Here is a 24,062-nt window from a genome sequence, read left to right as displayed (position 1 = left end):
GAAAGAAGGACGTGTTTCTATAATATAAACATCTGGATGCTTGTAAGCTGAGCTCAGCAGTAGCTGAGCACTACCATCTGTGCAGAGTAAGAAGAGCCTTTCTTGAAGCATAAAGGAAAAAAGCCTTTATGGAAAAAATAGAGCCATTCATGAAAACCCTTCCATTTCAGAGTAAATCATGCTTGCTCCTAGCTAGAGGGACTGCAAATCCTTCCGTAATGCCTCCATAACCATTCAGATGATTAGTTTCTGCTTCTGTAATGACTCGTTTTCAAACAAATTTTATGCTGTCTATGCGTCACACCTAGGGAAGCAAATGTATGTTTGGCTCAGTCCTTCCATCACACGCATGAAAAACCCCGACTCTGAAACTTCAAGGGAAATAGCTTGGGTGGAGCCTTTTATTTTAGTTCTCTCCTGATGCTTATTTCTCTGAAACTGTAACTCTGTGAAGTTCATATTTGAGAGTTTTCCTGAAGTCTTTCTAGGAGGAAGCTATGTTTGTGGTGCTCTCATACATCTGAATTAATTCGGTTGACTTTGCAGTTAATCCAGTGCTCCAGAATCCCAGTGACCTTGCACATGTTTCATCTCCTGAAATTTACACTGTAGTGCATCACCTTAAAGATGAATGAAACAAATCTGTAGTGAAGCTTTCAGAGCTGAAGTTCAGTTAGTCAGTCCCAGGGTTTATCTCTTCCAGACATCCATGTTTCCGCGTTTAGAACTGTCAATATTATTAATTAAATTCAGCATCAAGGCGTATGTCTCTAGCGTCTCTGGCTGTGCAGGGCTTTGCAGTGGGAGGAAACCTCATCCTTCTCTGAGCAGGTCGATGGTGTTTATGGGACTGGACTTCACACTGGAAGATGGAGAGAAGAGGAAGAATTAATCAGAATTGAGCAATATTGGAAAGAGCTGACTTACTGCTCCCTGCCGCTTCTCTGGAAAACAAGTTAAAATGGAATTATCTCCACTGTAATGACTTATTCTGGTGTCCGTCCCCCCCTGCTTCTACTATTGGCAGTGGCTGTCAGTAGTTCAGGGAAGGAGTGAACTAGCAAGTATTTTTTATGTCTTGTGCTCCTTTATACTTGTGAACTAAAAACTGCACAGACCAGCTATTCTCTGGGAAGCAGTCATTTAGAGGTTTTTTTATTCCCTTGTGTTTTTTTTTTTTTTTTTCCTAGGAAACTACTTTGCAAGTCACTTCTTTATGGGAGGCGAGAAGTTTGACACCCCTCACCCCGAGGGCTATCTTTTTGGCGAGAACATGGATCTAAACTTCCTCGGGAATAGACCTGTTCAGGCAAGTTCCTATATGCTGTCTATTTTACCCTTTTGTTTTCTGCCTGTTTTGGAAAATCTTGGATAGGGCTTGTAGAGGAGGATAGCACAGACCTGAGAGACCCTTGCTACTTGGGGAGTGTCATGCCAGTCTGAGATGCACGAGTGTTCCCCCACCCCGTGTCCCAGCTTGCTGGCTGCCATAGCTGTTCATATGCAAGCTGAGTTTTTCTAAGCAGCAGTGTTCACCTTCTAGGCTTATTTTCACTTAGGGCAGAAGGAAGAAGTAGTAGGACAGGGACTCAGGAGTACAGATTTTGGGACTAATTCTGATTGCCTGCCTGAGCGAGTGTAAAATATGCTGCAGAGAGAAGGCGGCTGGGAAGCAGATCCACTCTTAGACCCTGAACTTCATAGGGCTTCTGGGCTCACTGGATGGATTCCAGCCAGTGTTAAACACGTGCTGTTCTCTGTGTAAACAAGTGGCCTGACTGGGCGTAGGGCAGTGTTAAGACAGATCTTGATATTTGGTGGTTTTTGTTTGCTTTGCAACCTAGGTGGGCGGCTCAGAAAGTCTCTGGTTTTCCCAGTTGGAACATGGAGGTATTTTTGGTCTCACAGGTGTTTTATGAGACTGTAAAAAGCTACCTGCTCAAGTCATTGGCTTGTTCTTTTGTTGTGAACAGGGAATAGCACTGTCGTGAGGGACAGATAGGAATTACTATGCAAGTGTTATGTTTTGGATTTCTCTTGCATCTCAGAACTGCTTAAAAAGAACCAAAAGGTAACAGAGTAAGAGCCATTTGGAGATGTTTTCAGAGTGCTGGAGAGGAAAGGGAAAAGAGCTGCTTGCTTTGGCAGCTATTTTCCTGGTTGTTTCTGCAGCTTCAAAACATGAAAATGAAAACTTGATGTCATGTTTCTCATTTTCAGAAAAGTTGTGACTATTAGTTAATTCATGCTTGTAGTGCTTGGAGGCAGTTCAGTATCCCCCCTGTTTTACCCATGGGGGAAACTGAGGCAAGATGACTTGATGTTTGAATTGGACTGGTGACAAGCACATTCTGCTTTCTGAGTTGTCCTCGGGCTGTGCCATTGGTCTTCCCAGCACCACAGTTAGTTAGCAGGACTCTGCAGGGTAGGACAAGGGAGAATCCATAAAGCCCTTGTTCAGACAGAAAGTGGAGATGAGCAACAGAATTAGGAAGGAGGGACTTTAGATGGAAATTGTTCTGGACATAACAGTGCTATGCAGTTATGGGGATGCTCACCACGTACCCTTATGCCATGTCTGCATACAGGGCCTATGCAGGACAGTGGTTAAAAGCTGACCGCTTCTTCTTTGCTCTGTGACTAGCAGCTGCACAGCGCTGCAACAAAAGCAGAAGATGCAGTTGTTAGCTAAATATGCCATGTGCCTATGGCTGTAGGGACTAGCCTTGCAGAGTTCAATTGCCTGCATGTCTCAGCCTGGGTTTCCTTGCAGACATCCCGGCACTGAATTTCATCATTTCTTCAGAGGGGAGTGGGTGAGAATGTTATTAACACAGTGGGACGTTTGCCAAATAGGTTTAAGAGAGGGAGGCTGTCGTGGTATATACTTTGCCTATGTAAAGTTAATGCCCTTTGGCAGCTCTGATTAATCTTCAAGGAGAAAAACACTTGAATGCAGAGCAGTGAAACTGCTTTCTGGACGTGGGCCAAGTTCTCGCTTTGGAATAACTGAGGTCTTGACTGCTCTGTGTACAGCAGTGCTACCAACCACAGTACCGAGCAGTCAGTGTGCAAGGAAGGTAGTTGCTGCTGACCTGTAAATTCTCTGCTGCCCGTGGCTGTGGCACGGGGTCTTCTGTGGTGTTCTCGTGTTGGTCAGGAAACAGCACGTTTTCCCTCAGGCTCTGGCTGTTGCCCCACCAATACATTTCTGTGGCCTGAGGGGCCTGGAGCTGCCCTGAAGTTCAGCTGCAGCAGCATTTAGCTGCCTGTTTATCATACTCCTCGTTTCTAAGGAAGCATGTATATTGGTGGTCCCTGGTACTTCTGCTCCATGTCAGTCACTCTCTCTACACCACTGTAGGGCACCTAGTAGATGTGTGTTTGAAGGACCCCAACTCTAATGAGGCTGCGTGATGGCACTGTTGCTGGATACGTTCAGAGTAACCTTCTGCCTGAAAGGCTATCCCATAGCTCTGTACCTTTGTGTCATGCCATTGCTCTAACTTGGAGCCTGGCTGTGTCTCCAGTCTGAGCACCTATCAAACTTGGCTGTTGTGTGAGTGGATGTTTCGGCTTCAGACTTTGCCGAGCAGCTGGGAGATCCAGCAGGCAGGTCTGCAGCTGTACGGGTTGCGGTCACCACATCTCTTGCTGGAGATTCTGTGACCAATAAGGAGAATTACAGTCTGAAGCATTATCGTCCTTTATTTAAAGGACAATCTGTGAGAGGTCTCTTGACTGTAGACTAGAATGAGGCCCCCTATCCCTGTCCTTTTCTTTTCCAGAACGTTTGCCCCATTGTTTCAGAATAAAAAGAGTCTCCCCCAGTAATCCAGGGCTTCAGCATGGTGATTAGCAGTCAAGTCACTGTTTGCATGCTGTAACACACATGAAAGAACTGCATTTCTTCTGCTCAAGCTGGAGCTGGTTTATTCAGTGGAAATAAAAGCTTGTGAGAACAAGGCTTTCCAGACTGAGAATTTAGGGTGCAGAAAAAGAGCTTGTGAAAATGCCCATTCTTAAAGTGCTTACTCCCAATATGAGCTGTTGCTGGGCTACAGCAGGATTTTCACCCTGAAACATGCTTGATTTATCTGTAAATAGAATTCTCTATTACTGTTCCTTGTGGCTGTTGTACTGTGTACCTGTAAAGGCAGATGTTTCTTGGTTTGGGTAAATTCTGTGCCAGGTAACATGCTGCTACCTTTTATACTATAATAATAGGAGAATTATTTGCCTTTTTATTCCAGTTTCCCTATGTAACTCCAGCTCCACATGAGCCAGTGAAGACACTGAGAAGTTTGGTGAATATCCGCAAAGATTCTCTCCGACTTGTGAGGTACTGTTACTGCCTGAACCTTTCATTTTATTCAACCCAGCGATCTGTCATCCAGAGCCAAACTGTATGTGATAAGTTTTTGGAGAAATAGCTGAATTCCAGATCCTTGTTACTAGATATGTCCAGAGGTTTCTGTGTTCCCTTGTGATCAGAGCCTTCAGGTGGTTTATATGCTGCTTATATCTAGACTTGAGCAATCTGTGTTTCCAAACAGGACCAGCAATGTATCTGTCTCTACAGGACAGACAAGAGTGGTAAACAAAATCATGAAATCATTAGTGTGAACGGAAGGTATTAGTCAGGTCAATAAACCTTACAGACAGGTTCCTTTCTGGATCCTTGTGCAAGGAGAAGCCAGAAAGTAGCTGATTCTGGTGCAAGTCACAGGCCAGGAAGACTGGTCTTGAGTGAAACTTCCTCAGGTTTCTCCTGCTGCCAAGATAAAGTTTGGTCCTAGTGTTGTGCAATTTGTGTAGATGGCTTGTGTCCCATGCATAGGGGAAGGAGGTCTGGATAATCATGGAGATCTGTTACCTTTCACTGCTCTACACTGAGATCTAAAACATCACTAGCTGGATTAAATGCAATGGCCAACACTTTGACCTGTGGCTGCCCTCTTTCAAACAGATGGCTGAAGTACAGAGGCCCAGCATACAGTGCTTTGTTTTGGTCTGAGTGACTGGGCAGATGTCCAGGCAGAGCATTTCTTGAAGATCCTTGAGTTGCTCTGAATTCTGTGTTTCAGGGGTAGGGCTGGAGTACTGGCAGGGGGCCAGCTTCAACTCTCAGCCAGGGTGGTTCTGAGAGCATGGCATAACGTGAGTAATGTGAGTCATAACCACACAAAACCCTCAGTTTGTTTTTACGTGAAAACTGAAGGTTGTTTTTTGTGTGGTTTTGGTGTGGTGTTTTTTTTTTTTTTAAATGAGCAATACCTGTGTTTTCAAAACTGATTGAACAGGAAAAGAGGGAAGAACTTCTGAAAAAGTAACCATTGGTGAAGTGCTCTGAATGCTGTCTGGCTTTTTCAGCTAAAGGGTGAAGTACTTCTCTAGGAAAAAGTCTTGCTTTCCTCCCACACTTGCTGTGGAAAGGGTATTCTTGTTCTCGTTGCCGGCATGCACGTAAACGGTGTAACATCTCAGAAGCCAAAAGGGAAGTGGCTTTTTCACTGGTAGAAGCATTGCTGTGAATGGAGGAGTTGGTGGAGTTTAGTACATACAGTTCCGTCATTCTGCTTTCTGTGGTTGCATGTCCTGTCCCCCCAAGCAGAGTTGCAGCTCTGGACTATTGGAAATGTAGTGCCCATGCACCTTGACAGTGTCTAGGTTTGCATCTGTCTAATTCCTGGTTCTTTCTCTGTGTCATGAGCTCTCACAGGCTTTTGTGCTGCTGCGGCTGTGTTAGTGCTGCCAACAACACTGCCAACATTACTCTATTTAATTTTATGCTGATGTAGACCCAAAATGAGATTTTAATTGCCAGTCCCCAAGGGCACATTCTATCTCTTGCTTTTCTAGTGTTCGGGACTAGAGGCTTTTCCTTTCTCCCTCTGTGCATATAAAGACACTTTGTGCCCTCTCCAGCTTGGCTTATTTGCAACCAGTGGTTGAGGCTTGCACGTTCTTTCCAGAACTAGTTAAGTTTAATTTACCACCTCCTCCACCAAATAAAATGATGCTGAGCCAAGTGTCTAGGTGTAAAGTAGATTCTGATGGTAAAGTCCTCACAAGCTTTTTGGTTTTCCTTGTGTTTAACTGAAAATTCATTGTTCACCTGTGAAGAGGGTGTTGATCCGTAATTTGGAGAGTAGAGCTTTATGGAGCAATATGAGGAAATGTCCATTCTGGGCTTCCTGCCTGGCTCTGACCAGACAAAATTCTAAGCTTTGCCAAATCCTGAATATTTACAGCAGCTTTGGAGAGAAGCAATAAACCTGTGGATATTGGTGTTGAAGTTCTGAGTTGTTGACACCTCATGTGAGCGCTTGATTTCTAGCAGGATGAGACTCTGTGAACCTCAGAGGAGGGTAGTATGAGTTTTGCTGTTAACCACTAGCAGAAAAAGACTGCTTCATGTCTGTCTTGTTTCCCTCTTTTGTCCCTGGATTGGAAGCTTTATTTCAGAGCTGAAGTACCTGATAGGCTGGTACTGGCTGTTTACTCTTACCTTGAAATCACTTCCAGTTGCAGGCGGAAGATCAAACTCATGAGGCAATGTGCCTCATGGAAGAGTTACATCCTGGGACCGCCCCTCTGCTTCGGAGTGGGCTTTGGGCTTTGGATAGCATCATGGAACAAAAGTGCTGAAGGAATCGGCAACTGTAGTGGTTTGGGAATGTGTCTGAAGCAGCAGCAATATCATGGAGAGTAGCAAGACCACCAAGCATTTTCGATAAGGGCCTGAGACGGAGGCGGATGATAGGGACCGAGGGGAGACAGATGAGTCGCTGTGAGTGGGAGAAGGAAAATCCCTTCTCTTCCCTCTCCAGCACAGCAGGGCTGACCTTGATCCTTGGAGCTGTTCATCCCACAGTGGAGGTGGTGGTGGTGAGGGTGCTGGGACTGCCTGCTCTGCAGCCCTGGATAGCATTAAACTGTGCACAGATCTCTGCAGAACCCCCAAACAGGAAAGCCTCCATTTGATGATGATCTCCCCCTGTCCTGGTTTTGGCTGGAATAGAGTTAATTTTCTTCCTAGTAGCAGGCTTAGTGTTGTGTTTTGGATTTAGTAGGAGAAGAATGTTGATAATAAACTTATGTTTTAGTTGTTGCTAAGTACTGCTTATGCTAGTCAAGGACTTTTCAGCTTCCCATGCTCTGCCACGTGCACAAGAAACTGGGAGGGGGCACAGCCAGAATAGTTGATCCAAACTGACCAAAGTTTGGTCCATACCATTTGACGTCATGCTCAGTATATAAACTGGGGGGGGGGGGTGTTGGCCGGGGAGCAGTGATCGCTGCTCGGGAACTGTCTGGGTATCAGTCGGCGAAATTGGTGAGAAATTGCATTGTGCATCACTTGCTTTGTATATTATTATTGTTATTATTATCATTACTATTTTACTTTATTTCAATTATTAAACTGTTCTTATCTCAATCCAGGAGTGTTTCTCACTCTTACTCCTTTGATTCTCTCCCCCATTCCATTGGGGTAGGGGGAGTGAGCGAGCGGCTGCGTGGTGCTTAGTTGCTGGCTGGGGCTAAACCACGACACCCCCCATGAAAATCAATGCTGATAGAGGTGTCAGCTAGTTCTTAGTTCATTTAATGCCTGCTCTAACACTGCTGTAATGCCTATCTCACAACACTAAGTCAAGCAATACTTAGCATTTATCCTGCATGTCTACTAAGTTGTTGGTCAAACTTTTTAATCTCCTCAAAGGATGAAATCGGATTTGACTTGACCTGTTTCTATAAAATTGTCATGGCTGCTGTTAATTATATTTTTATATTTTAATTCTTTAACAGACAACCAAAAAGTTCCAGCATTTCCATTATTTTATCCAGAAGTGATGTCAGACCAGGTGGCCTCAGATCCCTTAGTCATCCTGCTTTGCCTTTTTCATCATAATGTTGGATCAGCTATTTGTTCTCAAAAGTGGTCAGTCTCTTCTGCTCTATACACATGATTGTGAAGGCTATGTGATTAACTTGTGTGCATGACTGAAAGGCACACCTAGCAAAGTCACTCATTTCTAAATTTGTGCATGCATCTGTGGCTACCTCACATCAACACTGTCTGTAGGGCTTGACTGAATGCACACTGTAAACTCCAAGTGCAGGTGGGGACAGAAGAGCTCTTGAACCACCCGAACCATTCCTGAAGCACCTCCTTGTCTGCCATGTCCCTTGCAAAGAAAGGAGTGCAAAATGTGTGACTTTGTCTTGTTACTCCCCTGAAGTTACATCCCACCATTCCTTCACCTTAAGGTGGAACATGAGATGTCTCTGCCTCTCAAAGTATGCACCAAGCAGTCCTTGCTTGTTCCTTGGTCAAGCTACCAGCTGGCATAGCTGCTTATGCAGTCTTTTCTCACCTGAACTCCTTGCTATGTGGCAGATGATTTTCTTAACCTCCAGCACCAGGCATGTTGCAACAGGAAGATGTGTACACAGCCTTGCTGTGACTGTCACCATTTAGGCATGTATGCCTTGCCTCCTGCTTGAGTGATGCTGTTCCAGGCAGATGGGGCTCTGACTCTCCTACTTCCCAGCAGATGCATCCTCCAGAAACCTTCTCTTCAGGCACTGCAGTTGGTAGTAGCCCCTCAGTGGTTTCCCAGGGCAACAGATCTATTCTAGTCTAGGTTTAACCCCTTTTCTTCTTGAAAAGATGGGAGCACATTCTGAGTGCTGGTAGGGAGGCGCAGAGGTGAAGTTGGGAGCGGGAGGGTGGTCTGGGAACCTGTATGTTTTTTGTGACTTCACTGAGAAGACAAAACAGGAAATGGTTTTACTAATGACATGTTGCTTTTGTGTGATCTGGCCCCTCCTGCAGTATCCCACCTTATTACTTGGGGCTGTTACAGGTACCTAGATCTGTGTTGTTGATCTGTAACTCATGCATGTGCCAGGCATCTCTATTTTAATACCTACCGATATATGCAGTGAGTATAGGTCTATGAAGTAGCCTTCGTCGGTGCTTGCCTGGAAGGCTTGCTGGTTCTCCCCCACCTTACTTCTTCTGGAAGAAGTGGCAAGTGTATCGTAGCCTGGATCCTTTGCTGCCAACCTTGGATCAACGGACGGCAGTGCAGCAAGAGGTAATTTGCAGGAGCTTGTGCTGCTGCTTTCTTGGACACATACAACACTTGTGAGCAGATTGTTGCCATCTGTGTTCTTGGGTCAGTCCAGCACAAAATATTGATGTTTTCTAGGCAAACCTGCCCTGCTGGCTGCCCTGTTTCTTGTTTACAGAGTTCAAGTGCCATGATTTTATTCTTTGAATGCAACTAGCTTGTGTGAAAACACTGTCTTGCTCTATACTGTATGTTGTATCCAGGCTGCTGCAGATGTTCAGACTCTCAGTTCTTGGGATTTGCCTTTTTTATACTAGCATGTTGGGTGTATTCTAGCTTGATTTGCTCTTGTGACCGAGGTGAACCTCTGACAAAAGTCTTGTTTGGAGCTCTCCAAGTCCTTCAGACAGGAATGCAAGTGTATGTTATAGTGATTCACTAGGGTTACATTAGTACAAGTATGTGCATTAGGTATTTGATTATACTGCTCTTAAAATCTGTTTTGCACCTTCTGTATTAAATTGCTGAAGCTGAACGTTTCATTCTTGTTCGGTGTGGTGTTAAGTAAAATTCATGTTGGAACCCTCTTAATTAGGCAGCAGTTATTACATCTCAGTGAACTTGGTAAATAAGGATTCCTTTGACAATTTTTAGATTGAATTATGGAGGTATGCCTAGCCCATTTCTGAGTATTTTCAACAGTGCAGCACATTCATCGAGGCTGTTTAATGAAGGGAGAGGCCAACTGATACTGTGAAGTCAGAGGCGGCGCCAAGCTTTTCCTGAGTAGTTTAGCTGCTTGGCTTTGACCCAGGCATCATGGCAATTAAGGTAATACCGATAGACAAGTGAGGCTGGAGCTGGACAGCAAATCAGGTAGTGTCGTACACTTCTCAAAGGCAATCTGCTGTATTCACCATTCCTACACGTGCAAACTAATGGTGGTACCTACAGTCATAGGATTACAGTGGGATTTGAATTTACGTATGAGAATCTGCTTCTGCCCTGCCAGTGAATCATGTCCCTTCTGTATGTCACTTTGCACTTCAAGGCAGGGGAGATCTTCTCATGGTGTGTTGTGTTGGCTGTTTGTTCCAGGATCCGCTGGTCTCTTTGGCCCCTCCTGGCATGCCATAACTCACTGCTTGTCCATGGCCATAGCTCGCTGCCCTGGAGCTTGCTTCATACCACCTTCTTCACTGGATTTGTTACCTGCCTTTTCCAGCAGTAAGGAGAAGGAGTAGTACTGGGCAGTGGTGATCACACAGTGGGATCCAGCTGTACAGTAGCCCATAGCCAAGTTATGACTTGCCTTTATGTTAACTGAAATAATTCTAAACTCATTCTTGTATTGGTTACCATGTGTCTGTTATGCAGTTGAATGTGTTAGTTTTTGTTCATGCAATAAATGTGTGCAAGCTTCAGTCATGAGCAGCATCAAAGATTTAGTTGATGATTTGTACATTTAAAGGTATCTGAAGTTCCTATATTTAGATGCTTTCTGATCTGAGTATTATCTTCTGTGTGATACTGGAGGTACTTTTTGTTGAGCTTCAGGAGTTCTTTGTGTTACAGAAACCTTGTTTTTTGCCTGTCATGCACCATTTCACTTGCAGAGTTAAAAGAATTAGGCTTTAGACTTCGCAGGCCCATGCAGGATTTCTTTAGCCCAAATACTGAGCATAACATGAAGGTTTAAAAGGAGGGAGAATGTTTGTTCTCCTAAGGGTTTGACATTCAAGAGTTCACTTTCTTACCTCATTCTGTGTCGTGGTGCTGTAAGGCTGGGTGACATCCCTCAACGCTGTCATTAGATAATTCACTTTAATAACTTCAGTCAAATCTTGGAAGAACCTTCCTCAGAGGAGGGAATGGAAATCTCCTGGGAAGCCCCAGGTGGAAGCCTGTGGTGCCTTGACTGCCCAGAACACCTAGATTGGAGTGCTCTTGTCCTGATTTCCAGAGTGATCTTGATGATATCTCATAAATACACGTACTAATCCTCTGGCATTGTCTTTCAGGTATAAAGATGATGTTGACAGTCCTACTGAGGAGAATGGGAAGCAGAAAGTCCTATACAGCCTGGAGTTCACATTTGATGCTGATGCCCGTGTTGCCATCACAATCTACTGCCAGGCTACGGAAGAGTTTGTTGGTGGCATGGCAGTGTAAGTCCTGGGCTTGTGGGCATGTGGAGGGGCACGGGAGCTCTCAGCTGATGAGCCTATCAAACATCTCTTGTTAATCACCCCCAATGGCAGTGCTGCCACAGATGGTGGAGAGGGAAATCTCTTCTTTTTCTGTTTTGTTTTATATATTCTGATAGTTTTGAATATTACTTTTACTTCCTTTCCACACATAGCCAATATCCTCTCTTGTTCCCTTTTTGGGTTTTTTTTTGGGTGTGGGGAAACCATTCTGTGTGCAACAAAGGAGAGGAACTCACAGCTATATGCTTTTTCAGCAAGATGTTCTATGAAATTAAAAAAAACAACCACCCTTCCCTTCAAATACTGCCTGTTTTTTTTCCAGATCACCTAACTCACTGGATTTCTGTGTTCCCTGTGATGGGAGCATCTGGGCCACCAAAGTAAAGTTCAGTCTGACATTTACATAGCCAGACTGTGGAATTGAGACCTACCCAAAGTCCCTTTTGGGATAAGTGACCACCTCAACGCAGGCAGTTGTGAGATGGCTATCAGGAGGACTTACTGCCTGAAACCCTGTCTGTGTGTTTCCTGCCAGGTACACATATTAGCCTTTGGCTAGCTGTAGAAAGAATGGTCAAAAAGTCATCCGTGGAGTCTTTCTCATATCCTGGTAGTGCATCCCTAAGATTTCAAACCCTTTTAATCTAAATTGACATGTTTAAACCATTCCAATCAACGCTGTATCCCATAAGGCTATGAAAAATTTCCTGTCTGTATTAAGAGCTAAGGTGGCTGAAATGTGCTCTCCCTGATGTGAACTGGGTACATGTGAGCTGCTGGTATGTTATGGCAGGCTTCTGATGGCCATGGGACAAAGACTTTTTTTTTTGTTCTATGAGTAAAGGAAGATTCAGGCTGCAGAAGCTCTTGGCTTCCTCTAGTAGAGGCTTTTGGCTGATCAGCGGTTCTGTGCACGTAGTGCTGACGGCTTCTGCAGTGGCACTCTGGATTTGGGGGTAAAATTATGTTTTATTGAAGGGATCTGCAGAGGTTTCAGCAGGGAGAAATATGTATGACAAACCATAAAATGGCTTATGTGTTTTATGCAAAGTATAAACATCCCACTAATGAGCAATGAATAGTGTATTTTTAGAAATGAGGCAAGCTCAGTGCTCCCTTCCAGATGTGCATTCCTCCAAACTGGAGGATATCCTGATCCAGACTTTTTGTTTAGGCCCCTTTTCTTCTGTTGAAGCCTATGGCTGCCTTTATTTTGGGGAGGTAATAAACTAGCTCCTTTTAAGTGCTTGAAAAATATCTCTTGACAAACTCTGTAAACACTTTCTATTTAGATCCAGTTTTTCCTGAGTAGAGCTGAATGCAGCAGGATGCCTTAGAAATCCTGATAAAGTTTCCATGTTCTGTCTCTTAGGTCCTTAGGTTTCCTGTGAATTTAGTGCTAGTGAAGGTGTTGGAATGGCAGCCTTGGAGATTGAAGTCCTCTTTTCCTAATACAGGTACAATGTGGAGAGGTGACCAGTGTCCCTTGTGCTGCCCTGCAGTGTTCCTTGTTTTTTGACCTAAGAAGGAAACTGTCTGTGGACCAATGGGGAGAACTGAGGACCTCTATGGCCAGGGTGGATGTAGTTACATTGCCAGACTTCAGCCATGGCTTAAATCAGCAAGTCTTGTTTTAGATCTTGATTTTAATCTTGTTTTGCATATTCACTTGTTTGTTTACATCAAAGGAGAATTCGTTTGTCACTGGTCAGTAACAATGAAACATCTGCATTTACAACTCAGTGTAAGCTTAATATAAAAATTTGTGCTATATCTTACAAAGAGCTTAAGTCTGTAAAGAGTATACATATAGTTTAAAATGTGTTTTTTCAGACTCCTAGTTTTGCATTTTATTATGTCAAAATGGCAAAAAAGAAAGTTATTCTAAAAAGAAAAGATACGTGTTTTTAACCTGTGTCTTGAACCAAGCTGTGTTGGGATGGAAGTGCAACTGAATCAGCCGAGACCAGCAGTGCAGCATTGTTGTTGGTTAAACTGCTCTATGTTGGACTCTCTTAAGAGAGACTGTCTTGTCAAGTTGTGCCTTGAATAATAATTGCTTAATGGAAGTATTCTAGTTACTGAATATAACTAACTGTTTCCGGACAGAGTGTGTTTTCAGTCTTCTGTAACTAGTTGCTCTCCTCTCCAAACTGTTGGTTGATTGGAGGAGGAAAACACAGTTTCTGGTTCACTTAAGGACATGTTTTACTGAAATTTAGTGCCATGCACTAAGCCAGTGACTGTCACCAGTGCTGCCGCCTGTTCTTTAAAGCTTCTGCAGCAAACATGAACTACCTAATTGCTTTTTAAATTTAATTTGAACAATTCCTAGGTAGAGTTTCTGAACGTTAACGCAACTGTCAACTTCAAAGAAAAATATTGTTTTTAAAATACAACTTTTTTAATCCACCCTGTCCATGGTTCACTGAGAGACGGATCTCTGTTCAGATGGCGGAGGAGAAGCCTTTGTTCATGAGCCCTGCCTGCCTCTGCACGAAACCAGGATCAGTAGTCAGCAGTCATTACCTTGCTAACAAAATGTAGCTGACTATACTGTGCTGCCTTGCTAGGGTGGCAGCAGTCCCCAGTGCACTAAACCTTTACGTCAAAAGTCAAAGCACTCAGATTCAGCTCTTGCTTCCACTGCTGGCCTTTTATTTAATAAATCATACTTTAATTTCCCCATAGTACAGGAGTGATGAACTGTCTGTCTCTGCTCTGGAGTTCTTGGACAATAAATATTATATCAGTGTGGGGTTTGGGGGGCTGCACCAGAAGCCAGGGAACCTTTTGGAAGGCATGATCCTGATTTCATGCAGATGTGTAGGTAATAAGGGCTGGGGGAAGTGAGATACAAATACAGACTTTATAAGCTGCTTTAATTCAACCCAGGCTATTTTTCCATGTGGAAGTGGCTCATGAAGCACGTCTTGGGGCTAGTGCAGCTGCCTGAAGTAGGCATCTCTGCTTCTCTGGGTTTGCTGGCTGCTAATAAAAACCTTTTGAAGCTCTGATTTCAGCTTTGCAAAGCAATTCTGAAAGGGCAGTGCTATAATTACTTTGATTTATTCTTTTCAAATTCTAGTGGAAAAAAAAAATCTGGGCTGCATTCTTAGAGCTCTAAGTGGAGTGAGTGCATTTTTAGTGCACTAATAGGAATGCAGCTTTCCCCTGCCTGAGCTGGTAGTTTTTCCTTTTTCTCAATTTCTTTTGGTGCTAACAGCTACATTCAAGGAACAAGCACGTGCAAAAGCTGCAGTGTGTATAAATTCAAAACTTTTTCTGTTGCTGTGTCCAGCACTTGATTGGGAAGAAGATGCTCTTTAAAACAAAACACTTTTTTTTTTTTCCACTCACTTAAATTGATGCTAAATCCTAAAATGGGAGAAACTTTCTGGACCCTTGCCAAAAGCAGAAATTTTCTCCTAGTCCCCAGCCTGCAGCATGGCTCCTTAGAAGTGCTTAAACGAGTTATTCTTGCTTCTCTGCTGAAACAACCACTGATCCTGATAGTATCAGCGCTCCTGCTCATGTGAAACTCCTGCTAGGAATGTTATGTTCATACAATTTGGAGAGGAGGGAGGGGAGGGAAGGTGGCCCTTCCTGAGGAGAGGCTTTGCTTGTTGTAGAGCCTCTGCTCATCTGAGAGCCGCAATGCTCTGTGTGTCATGGGCCTGCCTTCAAGATTAGCTGGTTTCCATGACCAAAGGGAAGCCTTTCTCTCTGCAAGCCAGGAAGCTTCCTCCTGGAGTTGTTCCTCCATTTAAAAGCTGGTGGCTTTATCAGTATGAGCTGCCTGTTCTAACCTGTCTCAAAGGAGTGTTCAGCAGACTTTCCCAGGTAATCGTGCTGGGAGATATGCTCAGCTATACCATTTCCCAGCCAAGATCTTGGGAACATGTAGCTCCCAACTGCTGCCTGCTGCTTGTCCTGAACTGTTGAACTCTGAGTTTCACGGGGAGCTGTATCGTCACCGCAGTTGACCAGTAAAGCCTGGAGAAGGCGAATGTGTGGCTGTTGGCGATTGTAGAGGTGCCTTCACCTCTGCAGCCCCATGCCCAGGGGAAGGTACCCAGCACTTTCTGGTGCTAGTGCAGATATCTGTAGAAGCCTCTTGGATGAAATGGGAATTAGTTTAAATCTAAAGGGGACTGCTGTTCTCACTTCTATCTTTTGCCTGGTTACTTTGCTGTGAGCCTAAGCCTAAAGCCTCGTTAGACTAGAACACATTAGTTCTCAGAGGATCAGCTGGTGCATTACCCCAAGGGTAACAGACACCAGATCTGCCTATGTCCAGAGTCTCTTTAATGGCATGGAATTAGTGGTGATCTGCCTCTGAACAGCTCAAGACCCCTGATATCCTCAGTTTCACTTATTTTTCTGGTTGTGTGCATTTTCTTTGGTTTTGGAAATTGGTAAACTGTTCCTATGTGCTTCTGTTTCCTGTGGCAGTCCCCCCAGTGAGCTTTAGCACAGTGTCTTCCCCAAGGATCTGCTCTCATCTTTGGTTAGTGGTGGATGTGCTCTTGGGGAGTTGGTCTGTGTTCTGGCTGGCTTGGAGAGAGTAATATTTCTCAGTTTGTCCTTTCCTTTGGCTTGAGTTTCCTGGGTAAAAAGTAGAGAATACCCCTGTTGGGGAAACCATCATAACAGCTTGACTGCTCACCTGTGAGGACAAGCCTTGTATTGCTCAGTGTCACTGAGGGACAGCAGTACATGTCAGCTTCAAAAATGTCCTACAAACAAAGAGAAATTTGCTGTCAGAATTTATGATGCTAACTGGGTTTTAAGACTAGCCTGCTGGAGAGGGAGCTCCATGCCTGCAGTAGAGGCAATTGGCATGTGCAGCAGAGAAGGGTTCAGCCATCTCGGCTGAAAGGTGAAGGGTGACCAGAATGGGCCCTACCTAAGTGGCATGAGAATCCCTGTCTTAGCATATAGGAGGCACAAATATGCAGGTGCGCAAGCTGTACATTGACTGCTTGCTAGTGATTGCCCATAAGCTTGTAATTTCCCCCCAGATAAATGAGAGGGTACTCTGCATTGCATTTCCATTGCAGGGCTGGCAGCGCTCCTCAGCAGCTGCTAGAGAATAGTTGAAGGACTCCTGGTTCATAGCCTGCCTTCTCCTGCAGTAAATGGTTCATGTGTTCGTACCCTTAGATGTCTTTGGCGTAGGAGACAGGTATGTTTTTTGGAGCAGGCTGCAGAGATGTTCATATTCTCTTTTTGTGTGTGCTCTACAAATGCATCCTTTCCTTTCCTGGCAAAAGCCTTGATGTGCACACTATTAGCCTGTTCCTTGGAGGGTTCCCAGGACTTTTCCAGCTGTAGGTATCCTGCTGACTAGCAGGAAGGATTGTGTAGTTAAAACATGACAGCAGCGGTTGTTTCCTCAGGGGAAGAAGTCAAACCAGCCCTCTAGCTGGAAGCACTTAAAACAGCCAGCTCTAAAGACATGAGCAATCCAGGCAGATCAGGAGCTGATGATAAATATGACATGGGAGGTTTGAGTTTTGCAGCCCATTCTTATGAAAAAATCTTCCTCTTTGGACAGAAAAGGTTCTTTTCTGTATCCTAGTAATGTTGCCAAGCTCTGTTTTCTCATTATAAAGAGAAAACACAATGAAAATAGGTCAATCTAGCTCTGCAATCCTTGCCCTTTTTCAGGACTGTGCTGTTTGTGTTGCTGATGCACAAATGGGTGTACTGGATTTTTTTTTTTTCTTCTTTAGAAATCTCATTTCCTTGTTTGTTTTGCAATGCCTGCTACACTTATCGCAAACATCCTACCTTAGTCTTTTAAGCTGATGGTGGACATGACACTGCATTGATTATATATTCTGGCTGCATGTGGAAGTTTGTATAGTTGGTTCACAAAATGAAATCCAACTGAAACGGGTAGCTCGGCGCATGGCTGTTTTCACTAAAGCTTGCGTAGGAGAGACAGAGGCACTCATATTCCTTTGGTTATTTAATAGCCTCTGTCTATTCAGGGCCTTTGAAAGGTGCTCTTGCTGCTTTTGGCTGAGGACTGTGGTGATTAATATGAATTCTTCGTGCAGAGAGATTTCTTCTGTGTGAAGAAATCAGAGGCGAGTGCTGTTTTTTGCTAGGCGCAAGCTGTAAAGCCAAAGCCTTCTTTGATCCAGGCAGACACCAGTCCCCAAGGGAACTCTGTAGTGTGCAAAGTTCACAGGCTGGAGAGCTAAATTCTATAGATTTCACTGAGCAGACAAACCCTCTGTCTTTAGTAAGAGTTCTGGCTTTTTTTTTGTGCCTCTCTGTGTAGCTGATCTGTAAGCTGTCAGCTTTGAAGCCTGGTTGGAGTCATGAGTGCGGTGCTCTCACCAGTAAGTTCAGCAGCTGAAAGCAGCCTCTGCAGGTGCTGGAGCGGGATACGGGCAGCAGGGTTTCAGCTGTATGGTAAGGTGTTTGTTTCCTCCTGGCCTGGAGTGGAAACTCAGTCCTGGGAGGAAGCAGGAGGGGAAGAGAAGACTGGCAGGGACTGCAATGCACCAACTTAGCACCCAGTTAACCTCCAAACTCTGTGTGGGAGCTTCTCTGGGCTGGATCTTGCCTAACTCTGACTGAGACCCAGAGCTATGGTCTTATATTTTGGTAGTGTTTCTTTTATCAATAAAAATCACTTTGAGTTGAGACACTCGGTCAACTTACCTCTTCCCCAAAAGCTGACCTGTGAGATCCTGGCCCAAAATGAAAGGGGAGTATGCGGGTAGGAGAGAGAGGGGAGCCAGTGTGCTTGCTCCACATCAACTCCTGGCCCCTTTGAACACCAGGGGAACGTGACTGGCTCCTTCCTCATCATCTGTAAGAGGACATGGAGCCTGCCAGGCAGTCGCAGCCTGCAGCAGCAGCAGAATTGGTTCCTGAGTACTCTCTAAAGCTCTTGCGTAACTCTGCCTTCAGTAACTTTGCCTTGTCCTCAATTCACTGCAAATTGCCATGCAACGTGTGTAGCTGTTACTAAAGAAAGAGGACTCTTATTTTGTCCACAGGCTCTTCAAAGCACAGACTGTCTCAGCCATTACTAGTCAAAAATGGTACCTTGGGGCAGCATTGCTACGTGCTTCCTGCTTTTCTCTGAGGAATGGGGTCTGGACAGTGCTCTGTGTAACAGGCATGCTGGCTAGGATCCTCACTTGGTGCTTCTCGGTCAGGGGTCCCAGCGTGCTTGTGGTAACAGGAACCGCCTTTTGACTGTCCGAGGCAGCCCCAGTGCCAGGCGGAGCTGAGCATGAACACAACAGTGAAGAAGACTGCATGAGTTGGGACTGACACCCTGCTGAGAACTTCCCCAGGTGCTGATGAGGGATGAGTGAGAGGGGGAAACACCTCCACACATTCGTGTTGTGTCTCCAGTGAGCATGTAGCAACAGAAGTTTAACTCTGCTTAGCCAGAGGTTCCCAAACGCTAGCATGCTGCCTGGTAGCGAGTCTGGACTGTGTACAGGGAGAAGCCTGTGTGAGCCACAGGCTGTTTTTCCATGCAGGCAGCGAGTGCTTCTCAGCTGATGGTGGAGGAGTGAGACTGGGGAATAATTTTAGTTTCCTGTTCTCTCAAAAATCACTGTGATGTAGTCATAGGGCTTCTCATCTGCCGCTTTACTGATACACAGCTGCTTTTGGGGGGTGGAGGGGTTTGACATGGGGGAGGAAGGGAGTCAGTGCAGAGTGTAAGCTTTGCTTTGTGGGCGTAAAGGTGTGTCAAAGAGCTTACAGGAGGAGATGGGCTGCATGAATCCTGAGGACAGAGCTGGGGGCTGCTGCTGTAGTCAGCAGTATGGTACCTCATGTTGCTGGTGATTCTCATGCTGTCAGGGGTACCTGAGCAAACAAACAGGTTTAAAAAAAGTGTGACCAGGGATTTCTGTTTGGTCCTGATCTAATAGGACAGACACCACTTCTCCATAGTCCTGAGCTGCCAGTGATTGTGAGGTGGTTTTGTTAGACCTCCAATCTGGATGGATACCTGGCCCAGTGCAGTCTGAGAAAGAGCAGCCCAAACATTCACATTTCAGCCTTTATGCAGGGAGAGTCAGCGCGTTGCCTCTCTGCTATCCTTTATTCTTAATCCATGCTCTCTTTTTTTCTGTAACTCATCTCCGCAGCTCTACTGAGCTTCTCCATTATTGTTTGCTGTAAGCCCACAGCAGCATAGGCAGGGAATAGAAGACTTATGAATACAGCAGATGCCAACCAAAAGGGCTGGGTGGGGATGGGTAGAGACCACTTAGACACTAATATGCAGGATACTTGCTTTGTAACAGCTTGACAAGTTGTCCTCCTGTGCAGCATGAGGAATGTGTACTTGTGCGGTGGATCCTGTGCATCACCTTAGAAAGATGATCGATCTCTGTGACAGTCTGGGGTCACTAGCACTTCCAGGGAATTTACCAGGCTCTTAGCCCGCTGGTGCTTGGCAGCCTCAGCACTGGCTGCTGACTGGAGGTCTCCAGCGTTGTCTGGGTGTTCAGATCCAAGTCTGACATACTGTGTGACTACCTAGCCCCCACTGCCAAAACGTATGAGGCATAAAGCTCACTTGGTTCACTTGGGGAAACCTCCTTGATATTTTTGTCATACTCTTCAGCTCAGAGGATCTATATACTTGGTTTATTTCTTTTCTCAGGGGCGGTGAGAGCAGCAAGTCTATGCAAACATTGTTCTACCCTATCCTCCTTGGAACAGCATTACTCGTTTTCCTGTGGTAGACTGGTTTGGGCTTCTGGTGCTGTAACTGCAGGTCCTCTGGCCTTCCTGGCACTCATCAGCATGTTTACACCCCTTTCCCAGTGCTGCTGTGGTGCATGTCATCCAGGCAGTCTCTGACCTCCACTCTCTCCTCTGCACTTTATTTCCAGTAGGTTCCTGACTTGCTGTCACCTTAGGTAAGTCACTCTTCCATCCCCTGCTTTCCCAGCTGTAGAAGGAGAATTGTGCCTCTCTGCAGAGCTGGGAAGCTTTGAGAGTGCCACAAAAGGAGCTAGATACAGACTTGCTCTATTCATTGTGCTTGACAACTCAGTAAATAAAACTTCACTCAATTGCTCGCTCTGTAATTCACACATAAAAGACCTGTCATTCTAATCTCTCCCACACCATGCTTTAAATGCAAAGGATGGAGTGAGACCTTCTAGTAAAGCAGCACAATTTCAGTGCAGTACAGAATGGTATTTGAGGGTAAGGTATTGTCATAAATAACATAATGCACCTGCCATGGCAGGAAGAGTGGAGTGCACATGGTGAACCTGGCCTTTGTCACAGCCTTCCAGAATTTAATGTGGATCTTGTGACACTTGATAAGCCTTCTGGATCCTCAGAGGATGCAGGAACTACATTAGCTTTCCAGAGAAAAGCGGCAGTTCATGCCAGCGGGGAGCCTGGTTTTTCTTCCTTGGGTTTGAGAGGACTTAATAAATACTTATCACTGTCTGGTATCCAGGTTCTTATACCGTCAGCTGCAAAATGCATCCTAATCATCGTACTATAACGCTTTGTGTTACAGTGCTGGCTGGCCTGAGCCCTGGAGGGCAGCCCGCTGTCTCTGTGGGCTCTTGCACTCTGGCAGCAGGAGCTATAGCTCTTCAGTGTAAAGTTTCCACAGCATCGCTTAAAGCCGAGTTTTAAGATTCAAGCATGTCCCCTCTAATCACCTTTACCATCCTCTAGCCCAGTCTTCGCGTCTCTGGTGTGATGCTCAGTTCTGCAGTTCTTGGTTGACTCAGCACCTTGGGCTTTTCCCATGTTTTTTGCTTCACCCGCTCTGGAAGTGAGCTGCTCAGCCCTGTTGCTCTGTGCTTACAGAAACCAGAAGGCATTACCTTGGAAAAGCTTTGTATTGCCATCTCCTTCTGTTGTGCTGTGTTCCTCCACAAAGTATAGTTAGGCTGAAGGAACTTGGAGCTTTCCAACCTTTGCTTACATACCTGGTGATTTGTAAGCTGTGTCTGTGTTTCAAAACAGCTGAATGTCCTCAAAAGTACATAATCCAGTTTTTTAAGCAAGGATTCTCTTCTCTTTGCCTCTGTTCACACACTGTTAACGGCTCTGCTTGATAGGGCTCTGTACTGGATCGGCCACATCAAATGCCTCAATCCCCTTTGGTATTGTCTCCTTTGCAGGGCTGGCAGTAGTAATGCCTGTGTTATTCTTTGAGAAATGGAATCAGCAAAATCTGAGGAGCTCATTGTTGGGGGATCCTGTGTGATATCCCAAGTTGAATTAAGGACAAACTCAGCCTGGAGTTCCTGGTGCTAATGTGACACCTGTCCCTGGAGCCTGTCCCTGGGCTGTCTGGTCGATCAACAACAGTGGGAATCAACTCTGAACAGTCAACAAGGCTTTGAGCTTGTAGCTGTTCAGTGTGCAGTGGCTGGAGGCCAGCGCTCTTGCAGTCTCACCGTGTGAAACTCTGCTTAGGAGGTGATGGTTAGTGTGCAGAAGAGATAACATCCCATTACTGTGACCAGCTGTTAAAGTCTTTCTTGTAGAGCTGGAGACAGACCTGTCTCATCACTGTGCCCAGGGAGGTTATTGTTTCTGCAGTGTAAGCCTCCTGGGCAAGGCATCTCTCACTTTCTCTCTGATTTGTCAGCATGCTCTGAATACATGGTTGGTAGCTCGACAACAAAGGCTTTGGCGGTAAAAAACAGCTTCAGATGTTCCCACCCTGCTTTGCAGTTTGCTGCATCCTCTCCTGTGCCAGAATTGGCATAGCGAGAGGCTGTGCACATCCAACTCGGAAATCGCCGTCCAGAAAGGGGTGGAAACTTCTTGATCCTGTTTTGCCACTGAAACCCACTGTGAATCACACCATCTATAGTGATGGTCAGTGGGCAGTGAAACGTCTTTCTTGGGGCAGACAGCGCTGGGTAGGCTCCGGGTGCAGAAGATGGTGGATGATAGCTATGGTCCCATTCCAGAGGTGTTCATCCCAGCCTGGCAGTGCTGTCATTTCAGTGCTGGGTCCTGAGACAGTGGAAGACTGACTGTTCTCTAGGTGGCTGGTATGGAGGACTGGTTGGTGTCTCTCTGGTGGTGGTGGTAGCCCTGCAACACCTCTGGGGAAGCACATGAGGAATGGAGGAGTGCGTTGGAATGGCTCTTCCTTACCAGGGTGATGGTGAGCAAGTCAGCGTTTCTTACTGCAGAGCTGTCCTGCAGAGGCAAGGAAGAGCTTTCAGCGTTGTGTTGGGTTGTGTGTTGCCAGTGTTAGAACATTGCTTGTTCTTCCTGACTTTCCTGCAGAAAATAAGACTGTGAGCTGGGCTGAAAGCCAGCAGTTGCCTAGGCCATGGATTTAGCGAGGTAGCCTTTGCCAGGCTGCCACACCCCACTGTACTCCTCTGACCCCCAGTGTTTCCAGGCAGGTCAGTATGGATCCAAGCAGACCTTGCCTCTCTGCGCTGCTTTCCCTCCCCTGTGCTCACCTTCTTGCTTTGACCTTTCCCTTCCCTTTTTGTATCCCCACTGAATGGCTGCCAGCCCCTGCCAGCTCTGCCTCTTAGAGCTGCCACTTGTGATTCCTGAAAGGTGGACAGGCATGAATGACTGAGAGCCTAGCAGAGAGCGATCACTTGTTACAGCAAGTTTTCTTTTTCCCCCCTTTCTTCAGATATAGCACAAAGAATCCCTCTCTGCAGTCGGAGACGGTTCATTACAAGAGAGGGGTAAGCCAGCAATTCTCCCTGCCTTCCTTCAAGATTGATTTCTCAGACTGGAAGGATGATGAGGTAAGCCTCTTCTCAGTGTCCCCTTCTTTACACAACCCCGTTGTCCCAGAAGCACTGGACTCCATGTAGTGCCACAAAATTATGGCTGGAAGACGCCCTCTCCCAGCTGCCATGGCATGTTTTGTGGGTATGAGACGAATGGGGCCCTGGGAGGAGCAGGTATGAACACTGTATGGGAACTTGGCAGGTAGGTCAGGCAAACAGGGAAGAAACCCAAAGAAGCAACTTTTGATATCGCTGATCAGCTGGCATCCCAACATCTGATGTAGGAGGCAGACTGCAGAGATTGGCACTGGAACTCTTCCTGGAGGAACCTGCCACTCCTCAGCCTTCCCCTCCCTTCCAGCCAGAGAGCTTGTGGGAACAAATGTCTGTCTTGATCTCTCTTCTGGTGTTCTTTTGGGTTTTGGTTTTGTTTTTTTTGGCTGGTCCTCTAGAATGGCGGTCTCCAAAGTGGAGTGCATGCAAGACAATTCATTGGGATGCAGGAAGAACTTCAGTAGTACATGTATATATCTTATAAATAATAAAAACACATATATTGGGAGTATGTGCTCAAAATTTTTTACTGATGGGATGAATAGTCAAAGTAGTTTGGAGATCACTGCTCTAGAAGAGTCCTGTTCAAGGGCCACGTCGTGCGTTATTAACTGTAGCAGTACAGTGTTGTTGGGGGGATACTCTCCCTTCTGGGGCAGATTCACACTGGTGCATTAATGCTGAATAAGGGAATGCCTTCCTCCTTTTAGTTTAACCCATAACTGCAAACAGACAAGGGCTTGGTTTTAATTAAGCTCTGTGGCTTTTACTACATAGCAATATCTATGGAGTCCTATTAATTTTGGTATCTTTGCAAAATTCCGACCCAGGCAGTAACTTTCTGTTCCTTGAGCCTCTGAACTTTGGCCCAAGGGCTTCCCGTGCTGTGAGGCAGGGCAGGGAGGCCTTGGTCTTTCCCCTGCTCTGTGCAGAATTGCCATAAGCAATTTCTGATGCAGAGGAGTCAGTCT

The 24,062-nt window shown here is 45.5% G+C and overlaps 2 protein-coding genes across 4 annotated transcripts in view; both read left to right on the top strand.

Annotated features, from left to right (window-relative positions):
• HMOX2 (heme oxygenase 2) overlaps nt 1–21,710 on the top strand; it is an 86,041-nt gene extending 64,331 nt beyond the window's left edge. For both annotated transcript variants that reach the window (XM_075719196.1, XM_075719197.1), the window contains one exon: nt 21,699–21,710. The gene's annotated coding sequence lies outside the window, so the exon portion shown is untranslated. The remainder of the gene's footprint in view (nt 1–21,698) is intronic.
• The window catches only part of MGRN1 (mahogunin ring finger 1), a 57,356-nt gene that overhangs the window by 6,739 nt on the left and 26,555 nt on the right, over nt 1–24,062 (top strand). For both annotated transcript variants that reach the window (XM_075719195.1, XM_075719194.1), the window contains exons 2-5: nt 1,191–1,309; nt 4,254–4,342; nt 11,105–11,251; nt 22,935–23,052. In XM_075719195.1, the coding sequence (XP_075575310.1) occupies nt 1,191–1,309; nt 4,254–4,342; nt 11,105–11,251; nt 22,935–23,052 (473 nt within the window). The remainder of the gene's footprint in view (nt 1–1,190; nt 1,310–4,253; nt 4,343–11,104; nt 11,252–22,934; nt 23,053–24,062) is intronic.

Source organism: Pelecanus crispus, chromosome 11 (assembly GCF_030463565.1).
Source record: "Pelecanus crispus isolate bPelCri1 chromosome 11, bPelCri1.pri, whole genome shotgun sequence".
NCBI classification, from domain to species: domain Eukaryota; kingdom Metazoa; phylum Chordata; class Aves; order Pelecaniformes; family Pelecanidae; genus Pelecanus; species Pelecanus crispus.
This window is presented reverse-complemented; position numbering and strand designations above follow the sequence as displayed.